Source organism: Labrus mixtus, chromosome 5 (genome assembly GCF_963584025.1).
Source record: "Labrus mixtus chromosome 5, fLabMix1.1, whole genome shotgun sequence".
NCBI classification, from domain to species: Eukaryota; Metazoa; Chordata; class Actinopteri; order Labriformes; family Labridae; genus Labrus; species Labrus mixtus.
The window spans coordinates 680,723-700,790 of NC_083616.1; the positions used below are offsets into that span (position 1 = coordinate 680,723).

Sequence of the window (20,068 nt, forward strand, 5' to 3'; positions counted from 1 at the left end):
TTCACATAAATCTTTTTGTTTGTCTGTTTCTATTGTCTCTGCAGAGGCAAAGTTTTCTAACTTTTGGAGTCTGATCTTGGATGAGAAGAAGCCACTCTTCACAACAGAGAAGTTCCTCTCCCAGGCCAGCGAGGAAAGTAGGTTCATCTATCTTAACTGACCAAAAAGCTTGTGAGGGTTTTAAAGTTTTTAGAACATTCACTAACCCCTCGTTGTTGCTTCTGTGTGTCCTGTCTTCAGCGCTGCTCACAGTCCTGCTGCTCTGTGAAAGGATCGTCCTCGACCACGCTCACCGACTCAACACCAGCAAGACCCAGTAAATCTTTTCACTTTCAGAGGACTCTGGGCCTCAGACGTGAAAGACTTTGTTTATATATATGCATTTATGCTTTATTTATCTCCTTGGGAATTCAGGCTCTTATTATCAGCTCTGATTAAAAAAAAAAGCCAATATGATCCATGAATCAATGGACTGAAGCTGGCCTGCTCACTGTGTGTGGGGTCACACTCGCTGATATAAGGTGCTCTGTGCTGGGCAACAGCGTACCGGCTTACCTCCGGGTAGTAGAGGAGTGGTCTCTGAGGTGGTTAGCATTAGCGTACTGCACAGGTGTGCTGGGATAGAAAGGTGTAAATGCTTCCTTGTTGTGTCCCCTCCACTACTACCTGGAGGTAAGCTGGTCGACTAAACCTCTGTATGTACTTCCCTCACTATGAATTAACCACCTTGTGGGGACAAATAGAGGATTGTATAATAATTATAAAAGCTTACATAAAGGGTAGCCATCATGCAACAACAACATGCAATAAAAAAATCAAGTATGTAATTGCACACACTTGCAGAGTTGGGGACTTTATACCCCAGCAGGGCTGCAGATATTCCTCTATAATCCCATTAGAATGTGTATGCTTTATCATTTTTAACACGTTTCTATTTCCCTCAACTGTCGCTCGTGGGAAGGAGGGGGCACAGCACTTAGTTTGTTTTACAACGTGGAGATAACAATGTATTAATAATATCCACATCATGATTTAATTGTTGAGCTTTGACTTCAACAACACCGGAGAAAACTTTTCAGCTCTCGTTTATATTCGATTTTTGAATTTCGTTCCTGCAGCCGACATGAGATTTAAATATTTATAATAAATCTTCTATTGTTTATCAGAAACATTGTCTTACTGTGCGACATGAGATTTTAAAGATGTGTAATGAATCTTCTCTCTTCTGTAGGATATATCATCATGCCATCGTTGAGGTTCTGCTGTCGCGGAGCTGGCGCGTCAGGAAGCGTGCGCAGCAGACAGTCAGGAAGTTGCTCTCCTCTCTGGGTGGATCAAGTCTAGCCCAGGGCCTTCTGGGAGAACTGCGTGTGGTCATCAACAAACACAAGGTAGGAAGTGACATTAAACACTTTGATCTGCATCTTTAACCCCTCGCTCACCTCGTCTGTCATCAGCTGTTCTTACCCAATTAAGCCCCAAACAATCACCTCTAGAAGAGTTTAAAAAATCTATTACATCTATCTCTATTACAAAGAAAATTGGGCAAACTAAGATATTATGATAACCAATTTGTTTTCTTCTTCTGCATTCTATTATTGTTTTGTATAACATTATAAAAAGATATATTAATGATGTAAGAAATGAACTATGTTTGGATTGCCCAATAAACACAAAGTTGCAAAAATAAGAGTTTTAAGTGAATCATTGATCAGCCTGCCCGTAAAGGTTTATGTTGTTATCTTCATTATCTCTATAAACTTTCAGATTCTGCCCCAAGACGTCCTGGTGTCGGAGTCTGGAGAGCTGACTGAGCTGGGGCGCAGCTACGTTCCCCCCCGCGCCCTGCTCGATGCTCTGTGTGTCGTCTGTTCTTCTGCCGGCCAAGGGGGCGATCCCAGCGAAGCCGAGAATCTGGCCATGGAGACCCTAATAGTGACTCACCATCCATCCATCGGTAAGAGAAAGAGTTGCTCCGAAGGCTGAATTTACTTTCCAATCTCCACAGTCCCCACAGTCATGCTAACCGTTAGCTCTTTACCACACGCTGGCGTTCTGTGTCTGACCTCGTGTCTGTGGGTGTCCGGGGTCCTAACGTGAGGTCTTATCTACTCTCTTCCAGTTGAAGCTCGCCGTGGTCTCTGGCCTTTTCTTCTCCTCTCCATGAACATTAAAGCTGATGAGTTTATAGAGAAGAATCTGGACGCTATTCTGCCACGTCTCCTGGAGGTCAATGCTGACAACAAGGTGGGAAACTAGCATACATTCAGGGAGGGGAGGGGGGGATATCGCTGCTACCAACGTATTAACCCTCATGCATCATTATGGACATTTTTGTCCATTTGGTCAAATGTTTCCTTTTCATCTGGTCATCATTTTGTCTCTGTTAGAGCATATGGAACACATCTTTGTAAGAAAGTCCAAAATTTTGGAATGCACATTTTATTTTTTTTAATAGATCAATAGAACACTGAGAAACATGTTTACTACCCTCTGAAGTCACTAAGGACAAAAATGTCCACTTGACTGATATATAAATAGAACAGATTGATTGATTTCTTTCCACTTTTTTTGCATAAATCTTTTAAACAACTCCAGCCCTGCTCAAAAGTATCAAATATTGAATAATTATCTGGAATTTAACCCTATAAATGCCAGTTTGATTACATGATTCTGGCATTTAAAGGGTTAAATTCCTAAAAATGATTGAATATTTGATAGTTTTGAGCAGGGCTGAAGTTGTTTAAGAGATTTATGCAGAAAAAAGTAGAAAAAAATATGAATCTGTTCTTTTTTTTATAGCAGTTTTTTGGAAGTGGACATTTTTGTCCTTAGTGACTTCAGAGGGTAGTAAATTAAACTGATGCCTGAGGGTTAAGCGGTCAATTTTTTCTTCTCAGGCTGTGAAAAATGCAGTCGGCGCCCTCTGTGGCCTTTCCCCTAACAAGCTGTTGCCGCGGGTGATCAGTCACGTCACTGAGGGTCTTGGTAAACCCTCTCTGCTCCAAGTCACCAGGGAGGAATACGCCATCATGCTCACACCTGAGGGGAAACTATACGACGACAGCATCATCCAAAGGTACCACCCAGTCTCTCCTTTCCCTTCTGATCTTTGTGACATCAACATCCATCCACAGACCTTTCATTGTCCTTCTGTCTTCTTCCATCCACTCGCTTGTAGCGCTCAGAAGGAAAGCACCAAGAAAGCCAACATGAAGCGGGAGAACAAGGCCTACTCTTACAAGGAGCAGATCATTGAACTGGAGTTACAGGAGGTACGGTGGTCCCACCATCGTTTGGGGGGTCATTGTGTGGTGTTTACCTGAACTCATTGTGATGTCTTTCTCACATGGCAGGAGATGAAGAAGAAGAAAGGGATCAAAGAGGAACTGCAGTTAACCAGCAAACAAAAGGAAATAATGCAGAACCAGCTGGAAAAGGAGGCCGCGATCCGCAAGAGACTGCAAGGGGTACGGAGGGAAGGGACTCGAGTGGTCTCTTTCTAAATAAGGAAATGATTGACTAGTCGTTATTGAGCCACTTTATATTTGTTGTTGTCACCAGCTGGATGACGAGTTGCAGAGCTTGCTGGGTCTCCTGGAAGCCACCCTGATAGAGAGACCACCTGAGATCACACGGGAGCTCCCTTTTGTGCTCCAGGCCCTGATCCCCCTGCTGAACTCCCCTCTGGCTGCTCCCCGCGTCCAGCAGCTCTTCTTAGACACAGGAGTGTGCCTCATGCCTAAACACCTTCATCACCTAGGTACATGCTTTTGTCTTTGTGTTTGTGTTGTGTTCAAAGCCCTCAGGATCTCATGTGAATGTCGCCTCCTTCTCTTCCAGCCGTGCTCGTGGGACATGTGACGTTACGCCTGCTGAAGCCAGAATGTGAGCTGGACGAGGACTGGGGCCAGGAGGACCTGGATACTGCAGCCCACCGCACGATACTACTGCTACACAACCTCACCGTCCCACAGAGAGACGCCAAGACTGGAGGTGAGCACGTACTGGCACCTTTCTGTTAGGAAGCTGTACTGGGCAATGCAAACTTGTATTTTTCATCTATAAGAAAAGGGAATGAGGGAGCAGATCAGACAGTTATGAGTTCAAGTCCCATCTCCAAACTGAAAACATCTTCATAACCTTAACTAAAAAAATAAACCTGATACTGAACTTAAAGGAGATCTATAATCCTCACTTTCACCTTTAATGATGTCAGTAAAGTCCCCCATGTCAGCCTCTGCCTGAAAAGCTTAATTTCAGCTGCTGTCTCTTTAAGGCCCCATGTGCCCACTCTCTTCTGATTGGCCGGCTCTGTTTGCAGTCGCAGGGAAGTTTTCAAGATTAATTTTTTGGCTTTTTGTGCCTTTAATGTAGAGATAAGACAGTGGATAGAGTTGGAAATCAGGAAGAGAGAGAGTGGGGTATGACATGCGGGAAAGGAGCCACAGGTGGGATTCGAACCTGGGCCGTAGCCTCCATACATGGAGCACCCCCAGTCGCAGGGAAGTTTGAATGAGCTTCCAGGTGGGCGTGTCCTATGACTTTGCTGCATGCATTGCTCTGGATTTGGATCAGAATAAATCTGAATCACTAAGGCTACATTAATACTGCGGGCAGGACTGACCCTAACCCAGTTCTTCTGCACATGACTCAGATCAGATTTATTGGCGAACGTTTGAACAGTCTGACCCTTTCAAATCAGAGAACATGACGGCTACTTTACTGACTTTATGTCTTATTTTGAGTCATGTTAGTGAGAAACAGACAGAACACTCTGGGATTTCTCCTGCATGGAGGCGGGGATCGATTATATTTCATGTTCATAAAAAACAAAACAAACTGGACTTTAAGGGTCAAACATGCTCGTGCGCGGTACCGATTGCCTAGTGTGAGTGCGCCCTAGAAAGAAGAACAAAACAGGACTGAAGTGATCCTCGCCCTAGTTTTTGCAGTGTAATTTAGCAAGCAGTTGAGTAATCGCTCTTGTTTTGTCTTGTGTGTGTTTTCTTTGTAGACGACGCTCGACTGTCTGCCCCCGCCTTCTCCTTCTGCTTCCCCCTCCTGAACGTCATGCTCAGAGACTCTTCAGGCAGCACCGAGGAGACTGAGAACCTGATGGCCCGAGCGTTACAAGTGGTCACTGAACACTCCCAGCTCCGGGCCACCACGGAGAGCCATGACCTCACTATAGACGAGGTACTTACACACAGCTGGGACACACTTTGTTCTGTCAGTGACCTGTGAGGAGGGTTGTTCTAGGGGCTCTGTTGTGCTTTAAATAATCGTTCATAGTTACTAAACGGAGCACTCGTCTGTAAGAAGAAACGATGACGGCGTTAGAAGTTACTCACTTTGTTTTCTCGTCTCAGAACGGACCCGAGCTGCTTCCTCGTGTCAACATGCTGCTGCTGCTCACAAGAGTCATCTCCACAGCCACTCCAAGACTCCAGGTACAGTCTGCTGATTTTGAACCTCTTTATCTTATCTAGTATTTCCTGTTTCAAAATAAAACTCTGTTTTTATTATTACAAGACGAAAAGAAAAGGGTAAACAAACTCTGAAAACAAGGACAGGTTTGTTGGTGTGTTGGTTTATTTCTTTAACTTTGGTAGGTACTCTCGTCTTTTATCTTAGTGAGATCAATCATTTCAATAAAAGTTTTTTTTTTATCAAAGTCTCAGTAAATATGTATCTGATTCATGACTGCACACAGCCTAACTATGGAATCATATTTGTGCCAAAAAAATCAAACAAAACTTCTTAAAATGCAAGCAAAAAACAAGACTTTGAGAGAGATATAATCTCACTGAAGCAAAAAAAAATTACATGCAATTAAAATACAAACCACTCATCTTTAACCCCACCCCCTCCCCCCCTCTATGTTTCAGGTGTTGGCCGCTCAGTGCCTGACAGCGCTGTGTGCCAGTGCAGGAGGAGGAGTCGGCTGCACAGTGGCAGAGCAGCAAGAGATAGACGTCCTGCTCAGCGCCCTGCTGTCGCCCTGCTTCTCTGTCCGGGACGCCGCCCTCAGGGTGAGTTTGGAATCACGTCATGAGACACGTTTGGTAGAGCTCTGTTCCTGCCACAGAAGAGCATTTTCAATGTTTCTCCACAGATTCAGCTTTGAGAATAAAAACACAGCTTCTGTACCAGGATGAGAGCACTGCTTTGTGATGATGTAGCCTCACATGTATTCCTCTAAGATGTTAACACATGATCTCTCCGTGCTCAGGGACTGTTGGAGATGGAGTTTGCCCTGCCCACTGAGAGCTCGGAGACCAGCGGCCTGAGCTTACTGCGCCGGCTTTGGGTTGCCAAGTTTGATGTTGAGGAGGAGGGCCGAGCCTTAGCTGAAAGGTTATTATTACAGGGTTACATTTTCCTTTATTTCCACATGATTGATTTCTAAACATTTCCCTTTCTTACTTTCTCAGACTCTTGGAGTCTCTGAATCTGGAGTTGGTACCTGAGATCTGCTCCCTGCTGATTGGAGATGTCACCCACCATGAAGAAGCAGTCCGCTCTGCAGCAGCTGAAGCTCTGTCAAGTGCTGTTTCCCAGTACAGAGACCAGTCTGCTGCAGTGCTCGGCCAGCTTACTGAGCTCTACCATGAGAAACTCTATGTGAGACTCACTGCACACAGCCTTTAACATCTCTGCCTGTCTCTTATGAAACATTGTGAGTCTGATGTGTTTGTATGCCTTCTGTTTTTAAAGAGACCCCCTCCTGTGCTGGATGCTTTGGGCAGAGTCATCTCTGAATCTCCTCCTGACCAATGGGAAGCCAGGTAACTCTCAATAGTTTTACAAGAGCCTTTTTGAAGTTGTAATCTCAGGAGTCGAATAGAAAAATCTATATGCTCCATGAATCAACTTCAAACAGCCTAAACATGTGACCAACAGGTCTGAAAGTGTTTGCCCACTTCTATGACACAATACCTTTTAATTTCTGAATATGGATTTTAACCCTTCCAGGATGTTTTCGCAGTTATTTGTTGCTCTGTCAGTTACCATAAAATCCTGTGTGTAAGACGCACTTTTAATACCTATTTATTAAAGGGGACATATTATGAAAAATCCACTTCTACAGTGTTTCTGAACATATATTTGGGTAACCTGAGTGTCTACTGACCCACAACATGTGAAATAAATCCATCCAGTCCTTTGTTTGTGGTCTGCATAAGTCTTACAACACAGAGAAAAATGTGCTCTCCTTGTGATGTCACAGTGGGATTCTGGTAAAAAAAAAATCCCCTCCCCTCCCCTGGTATCTCCACCCATGAACTCCACCCCCAGTCTAGAACAAAACTTTTACACAGGTGCGCCATTTTTATTCTTGCTAGCGAAGGAGTGATGTCTACGGGGAAAACTCAGGGGGGGTCATTACATTTAAAGAGACACACACACGAAAACGGAGCGTTCTGAGAGAGCTGGTTTATACAGGGTCACAAACCTCCTCTGGTGCTTGATTCATGTTATATTTTGACCAAAGCACAGCACAGATGTTTCATTTAGACCACAGGGGGCTGTTTGAAAAGGTGGAGATAAGGAGGATAATATGTCCTCTTTAATCTAAAAAGGTGGCTGCGTCTTATACACCCAATGCGACCAATATACCAGTATAAAATTCTGTGTCTGTATGGGTTTAATTTGTAAAACTCAACAGACATCTACGTTGTTGAAGGCATGTGCAAACTTACATTTTAAGGAATTTTTACACTTTACTTTCATTTCAGCATAAATCTTACTGAACAATTACAGTTTTACTTTGAAGTGAAATACTTTTTTTCTATTTGTTCACAATGATGGGTAAAATATATGAAATGTACGAAGGCTGGGGTCCTCCAAGCAGGCGGCCCGGGTTCGAATCCGACCTGTGGATCCTTTCCCGCATGTCACTCCCTACTCTCTTTCTCTCTCTCTCTGATTTCCATCTCTATCCACTGTCCTGTTTCTCCATTAAAGGCACAAAAAGCCAAAAAAAATCTTTAAAAAAAAAAAACATCTTGCGACCCTCCAAGGGGTCCCGACCCCCACTTTGGGAAACATTGGTATATTGTCCCGTAAGTAAACCTTGTGGAGTGCTCTTCTGATTGAAAGAGTCCTGTATTAAAGTTAAAGAGTGATGTGATCATGAATACTGATCCTGTTAAAGTCCTTTAGATCATAGACACTTCCTTCCTGTCAACTGAAGGCTCTCTTCTTCTTCTTTTTGTTTTTTGTCAGGTGTGGAATCGCTCTGGCGCTGAACAAGCTGTCCCAGTATCTGGATGAATCTCAGGTCACCCCTCTCTTCCTCTTCTTCGTTCCCGATGCACTGAACGACCGCCACCCTGAGGTGCGACGCTGCATGCTGGATGCCGCCCTCTCTGCTCTTAACACACATGGAAAGGTACTGATCCCGCCTTTTTTTCAGCCAGCTTCTACAGATCACTCCACATGAACACATAGATGCCTCGTTTACATGTTCATGATTATTTCTCTGTCTGATCTAACAGGATAACGTCAGCTGCCTGCTTCCAGTTTTCGAGGAGTTTCTGAAAAACGCCCCCCAGGATGCCAGCTACGACTCTGTGCGTCAGAGCGTGGTTATTCTCATGGGCTCTTTGGCCAAACATCTGGACAAGAACGACCCCAAGGTCAAGCCCATCGTGGCTAAGCTCATCACTGCCCTCTCCACACCTTCACAGCAGGTATCAAACCTTCTCTGTATTCTTAGAGTTTGAATATCTATACTTTAATGATCCTACTTTACTTAGCGTTAAACTTGCTTTACGATAGTTCCACATGGTTTGTCCTCCCTCGTCAGGTCCAGGAATCTGTTGCGGGCTGTTTACCGCCGTTAGTCCCTGCTATAAAGGAAGACGCTGCAGGAATAGTGAGGAACCTTTTACAGCTGCTGCTGGAGAGCGACAAGTATGCAGAGAGGAAGGGAGCAGCTTACGGACTGGCCGGCCTGGTCAAAGGTCTCGGCATCCTGGCACTCAAACAGCAGGAAATTATGACCACACTGACCGACGCCATCCAGGACAAGAAGAACTTCAGACGGAGAGAAGGTCAGTTTACATTTCTATGAATCTTTCCAGCATCCTTCACTGGCACTCAATTATCCAACAATACTAATACAGAAACACCTCCCGTCTCTCGTCTCTGTGCAGGAGCTCTGTTTGCCTTCGAGATGCTGTGCAACATGCTGGGGAAGCTGTTTGAGCCTTACGTGGTTCACGTGCTGCCACACCTCTTGCTCTGCTTTGGAGACGGAAATCAGTACGTCAGAGAGGTGAGGCCGATATCACCCCTGAACCCTGAACCTTTTCTGCTTTCAAATCTTCATTTGCTCAAACTCAGTCCTGCACTTCAGGAGGATTTTGTCTTGCATGTTCTGGATGTGCTGGATCTAAATGTCCTTCATTATAATGCGAGGTCTTTCTGCATTGTCCACAGTTTGGACTGCATGTTAATACGGTGTTTAAGGTATTAAATGGACTTGCCCCCGCCTACCTCTCAGAACTCCTGTCCCCATATCAGCCGGTGAGAGATCTTAGGTCATCAGCTCAAAACCTTCTGTCACTGCCTAAATCCAGGACAAGGTGCAATGGGGATCGGGCTTTTTCTATTGCAGGACCAAAACTATGGAACTCTTTGCCCCCAGACATCCGTCTCTCTCACACTATTAAAACTCGCCTTAAGACATATTTATACTCAATTGCCTTTAAAGGCTTTATATGTGATTTTTCACACTTAAATATAATAGAAATCAAGTATATCCTCTGAAAATAACTCTGTGAGTCATGACTGTCTACAATGGGTGTAACACCCGAGTCCCACTGTCTGATGTTTTCAGAGATTTTTTTCTGTTTGTTGACATAGACGGCTGACTCCTCCCCTCGTGTATAAAAGTTGTTTAATTGAGGGACTAAAGAAAAGAAGAATAACATACTGTACTCACTGCTTAACTGTGTTTCTAGATCACGCTCATTTCAGGTAAATTTACATGCAGTGTGAAGATACGAGCAGAATAAAGATCGCTAGCATTAGCATGCTAACACAACAATGCAGCACGAGTTGTTTTGGTTTCATGCTGCTGCTCAAGGGCGACATCTGCTGGATCAAAAAATCACATATAAAGCCTTTAATGTTCAGTAATTGTCATGCACAAAAACCCATAGCTCTGTTATTCTTGTGTTACACTGGACTTAACTGTCACTTCTTATTTTCTTTTTGTATTGTTGTTGTTCTTGTCTGTTACTTTCTAATGCTTTGTTTTCTGCAATGTTCAGCACTTTGGATCAACCATGTTGTGTTTAATGTTGAGTTATTCATGCAAAAAGTTCAGTCATTTAATATAAGAAATAATAATCACACAAAGATTTTGCATCTTCTTGCAAAAGGCTGCAGATGACTGCGCAAAGGCTGTGATGAGAAACCTGAGTGCCCATGGTGTTAAACTGGTGCTCCCCTCCCTGCTGGTGGCCCTGGAGGAGGAGTCCTGGAGAACTAAAGCAGGTGAGGAGCCTTCCTCCTGAGAGGATGCATCTTTTGCACATTACCTATAATATCTAGATGCCTCGTCTGGCCCTGCTCGATGACACCCCTCTCTCCTCCAGGCTCAGTGGAGTTGCTCGGTGCCATGGCGTTCTGTGCTCCCAAGCAGTTGTCCTCCTGCCTGCCCAGCATCGTTCCCAAGCTGACTGAAGTGCTGACCGACTCCCACGTGAAGGTGCAGAAGGCCGGCCAGCAGGCCCTCCGACTCATCGGCTCTGTTATCCGCAACCCTGAAATCTTGGGTAAGTGACTGAAGCCTGTCTTAACCCTGCTGTCAGCAAACCTCCTGGGTGGTGTGGTTACAAGTGGACGTCTTGTAAACACACTCAGGACGGATTGAAATCCAGTCACTCAGGCTACGTTTGGACGTGGTCTGGGGTACGTTCGTTCACACTCGTCAAGCAGTGTGTCCTGTGGCCGCATTAAAGGACCGTTTCCATAGCAACAATCACATGATGATGTAAAGGACCATTCACCTCTAAAAGTTGATTCAATGTTTTTCTACAGTTACAGTGAATATATATATATATATATATATTTTTTTTTTTTCTTTCAACATATTTTTATTAAAGCAAGTTCAAGACATACAGTGCAATTGGGATGCCATCAACATTTTTCTTGTTTTCCCCAGAAACATTCAAAAAACCAGTATTACTTCTCCCTATAAACAACCCTCCCAGTCCAACAAATAGACCTCTTAGTTCAAAAGTGCAAGAGTGTAAAACTCACAAAATAAAATACAATAACTAAATAAAAATAAATAGATAAGCATAAAAGAATAAAAGAGTAGTATCAAAAAAAAAATTATACAAAATGATGAGACAAACATAAATAAAAAATAAATTAATGAACAAACAACATTAACAGGAATGAAAGTCGTTACGTGTATACAACACAAGTAAATAGGAAAAACAGTATAACCTGTAAAAGAGACAGAATCACACACACACTGCTCAGATTGATCTAGAAAAGGAAAAGACAACAGCTGCTCACATCCAGGCTGAATAGTTTTTTTTAAGAAAAGCTATATTTCTCATATTAAATAACACACACTCATCCTAATATTATTATATATTTCAGGACCATGTCAATTTCTCTCAAATCTGATAATGGCCAGTTGAAATACAAAACCAGAGCTGTCAATCAATCGTCATTTGTACTGCGCCTATTCATAACAAGTGTTATCTCGAGACGCTTTACAAAAGACCATATTGTTGTCCACACTTCCTCGCCGCTGAGGTGGAGGTCGGAGCAGGCCGTGCATGAAGGAGGATGGCGGTGGTTTAGGGGACGACCCAGTCTGATGGTGGAGGCTGGTTGTCAGGCGGTGGTGTCTGATCAGGTTTATGAACTAATACTGAATAAGGTAGCATACGTTATAAATAACCACATGCAGTACGTCTACCTGTGAAGCCTCACATGACTGATACATCAAAAACGAGTATTTTGACAGTGCCTTTCTTCCCCTCTCAGCCATCACCCCCATCCTGCTGGATGCTCTCACTGATCCGTCCAGGAGGACTCAGACATGTCTGCAGACGCTGCTGGACACTAAGTTTGTACACTTCATCGACGCCCCCTCTCTGGCCCTGATCATGCCCATCGTCCAGAGAGCCTTCCAGGATCGCTCCACCGACACTCGTAAGATGGCCGCTCAGATCATCGGCAACATGTACTCCCTGACTGACCAGAAGGTACACATCACTTTACCACTCCATGAGTCCTTTAAACCACTGCAGTGTGAAGGAGTATTTGTTGTGTGAGATGTGATTTCATGTTGCTCTTTATAGGATCTGTCACCCTACCTACCAAGTGTCATTCCTGGACTGAAGGCCTCCCTGTTGGACCCGGTGCCTGAGGTGTGTCAAGTCATCGACACAGTACTTCAGTATTTAGTGTTCTGTGTCTTTGAATGGTAGCTGAAGTTACTCTTCTCCTCTTCAGGTACGTACGGTTTCAGCCAAAGCCTTGGGCGCCATGGTGAAGGGGATGGGTGAATCCTGCTTTGACGACCTGCTGCCGTGGCTCATGGAGACCTTGGCGTCTGAACAGAGCTCTGTAGACCGCTCCGGAGCTGCACAAGGTCGGTGCTCTTACACTCTGCCCCCGCACTGTTTCTGAGTCATAATCATGTGACTTTATTTATTTTTAAAGATTTATTTTTGTGCCTTTTAATGGAGAGATGAGTCAGAAATCAGGGAGAGAGAGAGTAGGGAAAGGAGCCACAGGTGGGATACGAACCTGGGCCGCCCGCTTTGAGGACAATAGAGCGCCACAGGAGTGAGTCCTAAAACCCTTAAGTAAGTTAGCATTGTAGCGTCATGGGGTCTAGTGTCTAAAAGTCAATGGGGATTTTGAATGGGTTTGTGGTTAGACGCCTGAAATAAGGTCTGTGGTTAACACAAGCTGAAGAGATGTTGGTGTTTTGTTAGACCACATAAACTACGTTAGGTAATACCCCCACTGCTGAATTTTGAAGTTTTTCCGCGTCTTTAAAAAGGCGGTTGCTAACAAGTGGCTAAATGTGACTACAGTGGTTGTCGGGGACATTAAACGTCATCACGCCGGACACAGAGGACGGGAACTCTCTCACTAGTCTGAGATGTCTCCTGTAGGTTTAATCTTTAGGTTAAGGTGAATATTATGTTAGTAAACTATTTATTAAGATACGTGGATTAGTTTATCTGAGATCGTCTGAAGCATAACGCTAGTGACGTTACAATCATCTGACCGTGGTGTAGTTAGCTTTAGCATTGCGTTAGCTTCTTACTTCTGTCGGCTTCATTAACTCTTCAAACATCATAAAAATGGCGTTCATCTGTGAAGATTATCCTGCTGAACAAAACGCCTACGCTTCAGAAACGTGTGTTTGTCACAGAGATTATTTTCTGCAATGATCCAAAATGAAATGCAAAAATCCCATAGGAGAATTCTCAACAGACCCCATGGAGATGCTACTTCCTGGTTGACCTACAAAAACACGTCATATGGTTTGTTCTCTGTAGCCTCCATACATGGGGTGTGCACACTAACCACTGAGCCACCATCACCACCATGTGACTTAATTCATGACGTGTGTTTTGTGTCTTTAGGTCTGGCTGAAGTGATGGCCGGACTGGGAGTTGAGAAGTTAGACAAGCTGATGCCAGACGTCGTACAAACAGCCAGCAAGGTGGACATCGCGTCCCACGTCAGAGACGGCTACATCATGATGTTCATCTACCTGCCGCTGACCTTTGGAGATAGGTTCACTCCCTACGTCGGGCCGATCATCCCCTGCATCCTCAAGGTATCAAAAGGAATGTTTTAGATTTATTCTCTGAACGTCTGCATGAAGGATCTCAAACACCCACTGCTCCTCCGTCTCTGCGTTGTCCACCAGGCTCTGGCCGATGAGAATGAATATGTGAGAGACACCGCGCTCCGAGCAGGCCAGCGAATCATCAGCATGTATGCTGAGACCGCCATCGCGCTGCTGCTTCCCGAGCTGGAGCAGGGTCTGTTTGACGACCTGTGGAGGATCAGGTCAGAATGAAACACACATCATCAGAACATCAAGGAGAAGATAATGAAGGTCTGTTATATATTGACCAGGTGTTCATGTCGTCGTTTCTCTGCAGGTTCAGCTCAGTGCAGCTGCTCGGAGATCTGTTGTTCCACATCTCTGGAGTGACCGGGAAGATGACCACGGAGACGGCGTCTGAGGACGACAACTTTGGAACGGCTCAATCCAATAAGGCATGAGGACATTTCTCTTCTTCAATAAGTCCTCCACAGAGCCACCCAGTGTTGTTTCTTTACTCACCAAAGCTTTCAGAGATGGGTTTGTTGTTGACATTTAAGCTTTACTCCACCAGGCAATCATCGGGGCTCTTGGCGGTGAGCGGCGTAACCGGGTCCTGTCCGGTCTCTATATGGGCCGTTCAGACACTCAGCTGGTAGTCCGACAGGCGTCCCTCCATGTGTGGAAGATAGTCGTGTCCAACACGCCCAGAACTCTACGAGAGATCCTCCCGACCCTCTTCAGTCTGCTGCTGGGCTTCTTGGCTTCCAACTGTCCCGATAAGAGAACGGTAACCCTCATCATCAGCACGTGTAAAGTCCGTTCTGTTTAACTGACCCCACAGAGTCACCGTCTACAGAGCTCTTCTTTTGTGTGATTTAGATCGCTGCCAGGACGCTGGGTGATCTGGTCCGAAAGCTAGGAGAGAAGATTCTTCCTGAGATCATCCCCATCCTGGAGGAGGGGCTGCGCTCTGAGAAGAGTGACGAGAGGCAGGGAGTCTGCATCGGTCTCAGCGAGATCATGAAGTCCACCAGCAAAGACGCTGTGAGCCGAGATCATCATGTAGTAACTCACAGAAACATGCAGTAACACATGAATAACTTACAGATCACAGTCGTGAAGTAAGAGATGATCAACACTCTGTTCAGTTGTGTTTTATAGACTTCTTTTTTTATAGGAGCAGATTACTTATATCCAACCTGTCAGCAGGAACTTTAGTCTACTCTCCTTCAACAAACAATTTTCAGATTCAAGTTCTTCACCTGATTTTTAGCAGCTTTCAAACCTCAGAAAAATAAAACAGTAAGATGTATAGAGAGTGAAATGATAAAGTGATCTTACTATATGATCAGACATTAAGGAAACATGCTATGTTGAAGTGCTGTCTTCTCTGACAACAATGCAGCAGCCAGTATGTCCTCCTTCTAACTTTAGATTCTGCTCCTGAATGCTCTGGAATTGTTTGGACCAGAGAAGGTAGGCGCTTTTAAGACACCCCCACACGGCCGTTTTGGATGCCCCTCGGTTTGTCAGATATGAGAGCAGTTATCAGGTCAACAGGTGTTGCAGCGATGGAAGCAGCAAGAGAAGTGATTCAGATAGAAGTGATTGTACTCGACCTAAAAAGCCTCTGCATGTTTCTAATAAGCTCCACGAGCAGAAACGTGCTCAAACTAGGATCAATATTGGAGATGTTTTTGAAAAATGGAGAGAGGTTAGAACACAGAAAGGTTTACAGACCCATACAGAGCTGGATAAACACTGAAGCTTCAGAGTCCACCACATGGTGACCTGTGTGAGCATCGACTCTAGAGAGGAGGAGGAGGGGGGGAGACAGCTCTCTACAATGTTTAGAATTTAGACTGCAGTACCCATTTTAACCACTAGGTGTCAGAGTTACATATCAAGAATCAAACGTTTGCTGCAATTACAGTAAAATCAATGAATATCAAGGTTCAAAATGTAATGAAACTTTACACTTCCTGCATTTTAAGTGATTGTCACAAATGAGCGTTCAGGGAGTCCTGGTGACATATTGAGGAGGATGAGACATCAATTAATCTTTATTTGTACAGCGCTGATTCACAACACACGTTTTGAATCTAAACAGTAACCAGGTGCATGTCCATCTCTCCTTACTTTCTGTAAGTCATTATTTAATGAGAGTGGATCCCAAATATATTGTCACGAGTCCTTGTTCAGCAGGAAGATGAGATTGAGTTTAGAAAACCTTAATAAAAACAGAAACATAAACCATGAACAATAGCATAGAAACATTTCTGTTTGATAATCGAGGATCATCGTTTGTGGTTTTCTTTGAAATCGATGAAACATTAACCTCTTGGTGTTGTTGTGTAGGTGCTGGTCTTCTCAGAGTCCCTGGTCCCAACAGTGAGGAAGGCTCTCTGCGACCCTCTGGAGGAGGTCCGAGAGGCTGCAGCCAAAACCTTTGAGCAGCTGCACGCCACAATCGGCCACCAGGCGCTGGACGACATCCTGCCGACGCTGCTCAAACAGCTGGTGAGGAAACAGAGACACGACTTCACTTTAAAGTTTCTAATGGAGATGTTATAAACACTAACACTGAATGTGACTCCAGGATGACAAGGACACGGCGGAGTTTGCCTTGGACGGTCTGAAGCAGGTCATGGCGGTGAAGAGTCGCTCTGTGCTGCCTTACTTAGTTCCAAAGGTGAAAGGTCACAGTCACCATCTCAGTACTTTCACAACGTTAACAGTGTTTGATTATGTTGCTGTGTTTGACTAAAGCGAACGTCTTCTCTGGTTGTAACAGCTGACGGCTCCTCCTGTGAACACCCGTGTTTTGGCGTTCTTGTCGGCGGTGGCAGGCGATGCTCTGACACGCCACCTCGGGGTCATCCTGCCCGCCATACTCTCCTCCCTGAAAGAAAAGCTGGGATCGGAGGATGAAGCCCAGGTAACGACGGCAGAGCTGCTGAAGCCTTTCATTATAGTTTCATTTTACAGATCACACCGTAATCGATAAACGTTCTGCCCTCGCTTCAGGAACTGTGCAGCTGTCAAACGGTGATCCTCTCCGTGGAGGACGAGGTCGGCCAGCGGATCATCATAGATGACCTGCTGGAGGCCACACGAGGCCCCGACCCTGGCCTCAGACAGGCCGCCGTCACCATCCTCAACGGCTACTTCGCCCGCACTCGCCTGGACTACAGCGCTCACACTCGCACACTGCTGTCGGGGCTGATCCGCCTTCTGAATGACTCCAACCCGGACGTCCTGGTTCAGAGCTGGGACACCATCAACTCCATCACCAAGGTATGTTGATAAGACGAGAGCTTTTAACCCTCAGACATCAGGCCTCAGTAATTATCAGGAATTTAACCCTTTAAGTGCCAGTTTGATTACATGATTCTGGCATTTAAAGGGTTAAATTCCTGATAATTATTCAATATTTGATAGTTTTGAGCAGGGCTGGAGTTGTTGAAGAGATGTATGCAGAAAAAAGTAGAAAAAAATATCAATCTGTTCTATTTTTATATCAGTTTTTTGTAAGTGGACATTTTTGTCCTTAGTGACTTCAGAGGGTAGTAAACATGTTTCTCAGTGTTCTATTGATCTATTAAAAAAAAAAATGTGCAGTCCAAAATGTGTCAAGAGAGAGACTTTCTTACAAAAAATGTGTGCCATATGCACTAACACAGACAAAATGATGACCAGATGAAGAGGAAACATTTGACCAAATGGACAAAAATGTCCATAATGATGCATGAGGGTTAATACTTTCATCAAGAGGAGAATGTGACCTGATGATGTTTTCTTTCTGGGTGTGTAGAAACTGGATGCCAGCAGCCAGCTGGCTCTGATTGACGACCTGCATCGAGACATCAGATCAGTAGCTACAGACGTGAAGGGTCAGCACCTGCCTGGATTCTGTCTGCCCAAAAAGGTAAGAAGGTTCCTCCTGACATCAACACTTTATCAACCTTAAATACATGTCCAGCTTTCACTGAATTGTCACGTCTTCCTGAGCTACTTTAAATAAGTTCTGACCATGCAGGGGACGGAGGCATAATATGTGACTGTACTTATTACTCACTATTTAAAGAAACATCAGACTCCAGTTGTTTTCTCCTCCCTCTCTCCCTCACATCTTCGACCAAACAGGAATGAGATTAATCTGGATTTATCTGCAATTCTTGAATTTTCCAACCTGAAAACTTGACCCACAATCTTTCTTTATCTGTGGAAGTGTTTCAGCACACACAGACTCCAGGTAGCATAAGTTCAAGATTTGAGAAAGGCTTTTTTAATGTCCTCGTACAATAACCCTTTTAGATCAATGAACCAGTGGGCTGTGTGCACTTTGCTCTCTAACACTTAACATCTTCACATGTTCGTTTTAAACGCACAGTATGTAAACCCCACCACCAGGGGGCTCTCAATCAAAACAATAACAACAGAGACAGCGGCCTCTACCATCAGTGTGTGAATGTGTAGGTGTGACTTGCCAGGTAAAAGCGCTTTGAGTAGTCAGAAGACTACAAAAGTAAATTATTGCATTTAGAAAGATCTTAATTTAAAGGCACATCTGTCGATTTCTTTTTTGGTGTTTGGGACGAGGCAGGAAGGTTGCTGGGTGTGTCTGAGAGGAGATCTTCTGTGATTATGATAAAATGTTAAAGAACAGCTGGCAGACAGACGTCCTCCTTTTTCCTCCTTCAACTGTTTATTATGACAAATATCACAAACATCTAGAATGAGTTTCTGTGTTGTTCACACGAGGAAACTGTTTTCTTTTATTTCTTAATACTTGTGACTGCTTTGAGGACTACAAACAATGTAAACCTAAGAAGTCCAGCTGCACCTCAGCCAGTGAAAAACCTTTGATTAGTTAGAAATATGATCATTATCTACTGATGTTAATATCCCTTCTATGTCAGAGGATCAACATGTGAGGATTCACTGCTGCTCACTTCTTTACTTTGTCATCATTTGGATGTTCAAACTTCAAGTAGCTCCATGCTTCATGTTTCTGATTTTCTCTCTCTCCTCAGGGTGTGACCTGCATCCTGCCTGTGCTCAGGGAAGGTGTCCTCACTGGTAGTCCAGAGCAGAAGGAAGAGGCTGCTAAAGCATTAGGAGGGGTGATTAAACTGACCTCCCCTGAGGCACTGCGGCCCTCGGTGGTGAACATCACAGGACCGCTCATCCGCATATTGGGAGACCGATTTGCCTGGACAGTCAAGACGGCTCTGTTGGAGACTCTCACCCTGCTGCTTGCAAAGGTCTGAATCTGTTTAATGATGGGTAATGAGACATGGGATGAACACATTGACTCACCTCTGGATTGTGTTCCTCCACCAGGTGGGCATTGCCCTGAAGCCCTTCCTGCCTCAGCTGCAGACGACCTTCTTGAAAGCTCTGCAGGACTCGAGCCGCGCCGTCAGGCTGAGGGCCGCCGAGGCTCTCGGTCAGTTGGTGTCCATTCACTCTAAGGTGGACCCACTCTTCACCGAGCAGCTCGCTGCCATCCGCAATGCTGAGGACTCCGGAGTCAGGTGAGCTTTCACTCAGCATTTATTTATTTATGGTGTGATCTCTCACTCAGCATTTATTTATGGTGTGATCTCTCACTCAGCATTTATTTATTTATGGTGTGATCTCTCACTCAGCATTTATTTATGGTGTGATCTCTCACTCAACATTTATTTATTTATGGTGTGATCTCTCACTCAGCATTTATTTATGGTGTGATCTCTCACTCAGCATTTATTTATTTATGGTGTGATCTCTCACTCAGCATTTATTTATGGTGTGATCTCTCACTCAACATTTATTTATTTATGGTGTGATCTCTCACTCAGCATTTATTTATGGTGTGATCTCTCACTCAACATTTATTTATTTATGGTGTGATCTCTCACTCAACATTTATTTATTTATGGTGTGATCTCTCACTCAACATTTATTTATTTATGGTGTGATCTCTCACTCAGCATTTATTTATGGTGTGATCTCTCACTCAGCATTTATTTATTTATGGTGTGATCTCTCACTCAGCATTTATTTATGGTGTGATCTCTCACTCAGCATTTATTTATGGTGTGATCTCTCACTCAACATTTATTTATTTATGGTGTGATCTCTCACTCAACATTTATTTATTTATGGTGTGATCTCTCACTCAACATTTATTTATTTATAGTGTGATCTCTCACTCAACATTTATTTATTTATTTATGGTGTGATCTC

General features: G+C 44.2%; 1 protein-coding gene across 1 annotated transcript in view; it reads left to right on the plus strand.

The window, feature by feature from the left end:
• The window catches only part of gcn1 (GCN1 activator of EIF2AK4), a 35,316-nt gene that overhangs the window by 8,322 nt on the left and 6,926 nt on the right, over nucleotides 1-20,068 (plus strand). The window contains exons 15-51 of the mRNA XM_061037187.1: nucleotides 45-137; nucleotides 241-316; nucleotides 1,232-1,391; nucleotides 1,768-1,957; nucleotides 2,123-2,247; nucleotides 2,901-3,079; nucleotides 3,182-3,275; nucleotides 3,357-3,470; nucleotides 3,565-3,763; nucleotides 3,844-3,996; nucleotides 5,018-5,199; nucleotides 5,373-5,453; nucleotides 5,892-6,035; nucleotides 6,236-6,360; nucleotides 6,438-6,627; nucleotides 6,721-6,791; nucleotides 8,230-8,395; nucleotides 8,502-8,696; nucleotides 8,813-9,059; nucleotides 9,162-9,283; nucleotides 10,395-10,509; nucleotides 10,611-10,790; nucleotides 12,022-12,242; nucleotides 12,339-12,407; nucleotides 12,493-12,631; nucleotides 13,641-13,837; nucleotides 13,931-14,073; nucleotides 14,169-14,286; nucleotides 14,406-14,621; nucleotides 14,714-14,878; nucleotides 16,193-16,354; nucleotides 16,434-16,526; nucleotides 16,629-16,772; nucleotides 16,862-17,131; nucleotides 17,649-17,762; nucleotides 18,871-19,101; nucleotides 19,181-19,374. Of these exons, the coding sequence (XP_060893170.1) occupies nucleotides 45-137; nucleotides 241-316; nucleotides 1,232-1,391; nucleotides 1,768-1,957; nucleotides 2,123-2,247; nucleotides 2,901-3,079; nucleotides 3,182-3,275; nucleotides 3,357-3,470; nucleotides 3,565-3,763; nucleotides 3,844-3,996; nucleotides 5,018-5,199; nucleotides 5,373-5,453; nucleotides 5,892-6,035; nucleotides 6,236-6,360; nucleotides 6,438-6,627; nucleotides 6,721-6,791; nucleotides 8,230-8,395; nucleotides 8,502-8,696; nucleotides 8,813-9,059; nucleotides 9,162-9,283; nucleotides 10,395-10,509; nucleotides 10,611-10,790; nucleotides 12,022-12,242; nucleotides 12,339-12,407; nucleotides 12,493-12,631; nucleotides 13,641-13,837; nucleotides 13,931-14,073; nucleotides 14,169-14,286; nucleotides 14,406-14,621; nucleotides 14,714-14,878; nucleotides 16,193-16,354; nucleotides 16,434-16,526; nucleotides 16,629-16,772; nucleotides 16,862-17,131; nucleotides 17,649-17,762; nucleotides 18,871-19,101; nucleotides 19,181-19,374 (5,677 nt within the window). The remainder of the gene's footprint in view (nucleotides 1-44; nucleotides 138-240; nucleotides 317-1,231; nucleotides 1,392-1,767; nucleotides 1,958-2,122; nucleotides 2,248-2,900; nucleotides 3,080-3,181; nucleotides 3,276-3,356; nucleotides 3,471-3,564; nucleotides 3,764-3,843; nucleotides 3,997-5,017; nucleotides 5,200-5,372; nucleotides 5,454-5,891; nucleotides 6,036-6,235; nucleotides 6,361-6,437; nucleotides 6,628-6,720; nucleotides 6,792-8,229; nucleotides 8,396-8,501; nucleotides 8,697-8,812; nucleotides 9,060-9,161; nucleotides 9,284-10,394; nucleotides 10,510-10,610; nucleotides 10,791-12,021; nucleotides 12,243-12,338; nucleotides 12,408-12,492; nucleotides 12,632-13,640; nucleotides 13,838-13,930; nucleotides 14,074-14,168; nucleotides 14,287-14,405; nucleotides 14,622-14,713; nucleotides 14,879-16,192; nucleotides 16,355-16,433; nucleotides 16,527-16,628; nucleotides 16,773-16,861; nucleotides 17,132-17,648; nucleotides 17,763-18,870; nucleotides 19,102-19,180; nucleotides 19,375-20,068) is intronic.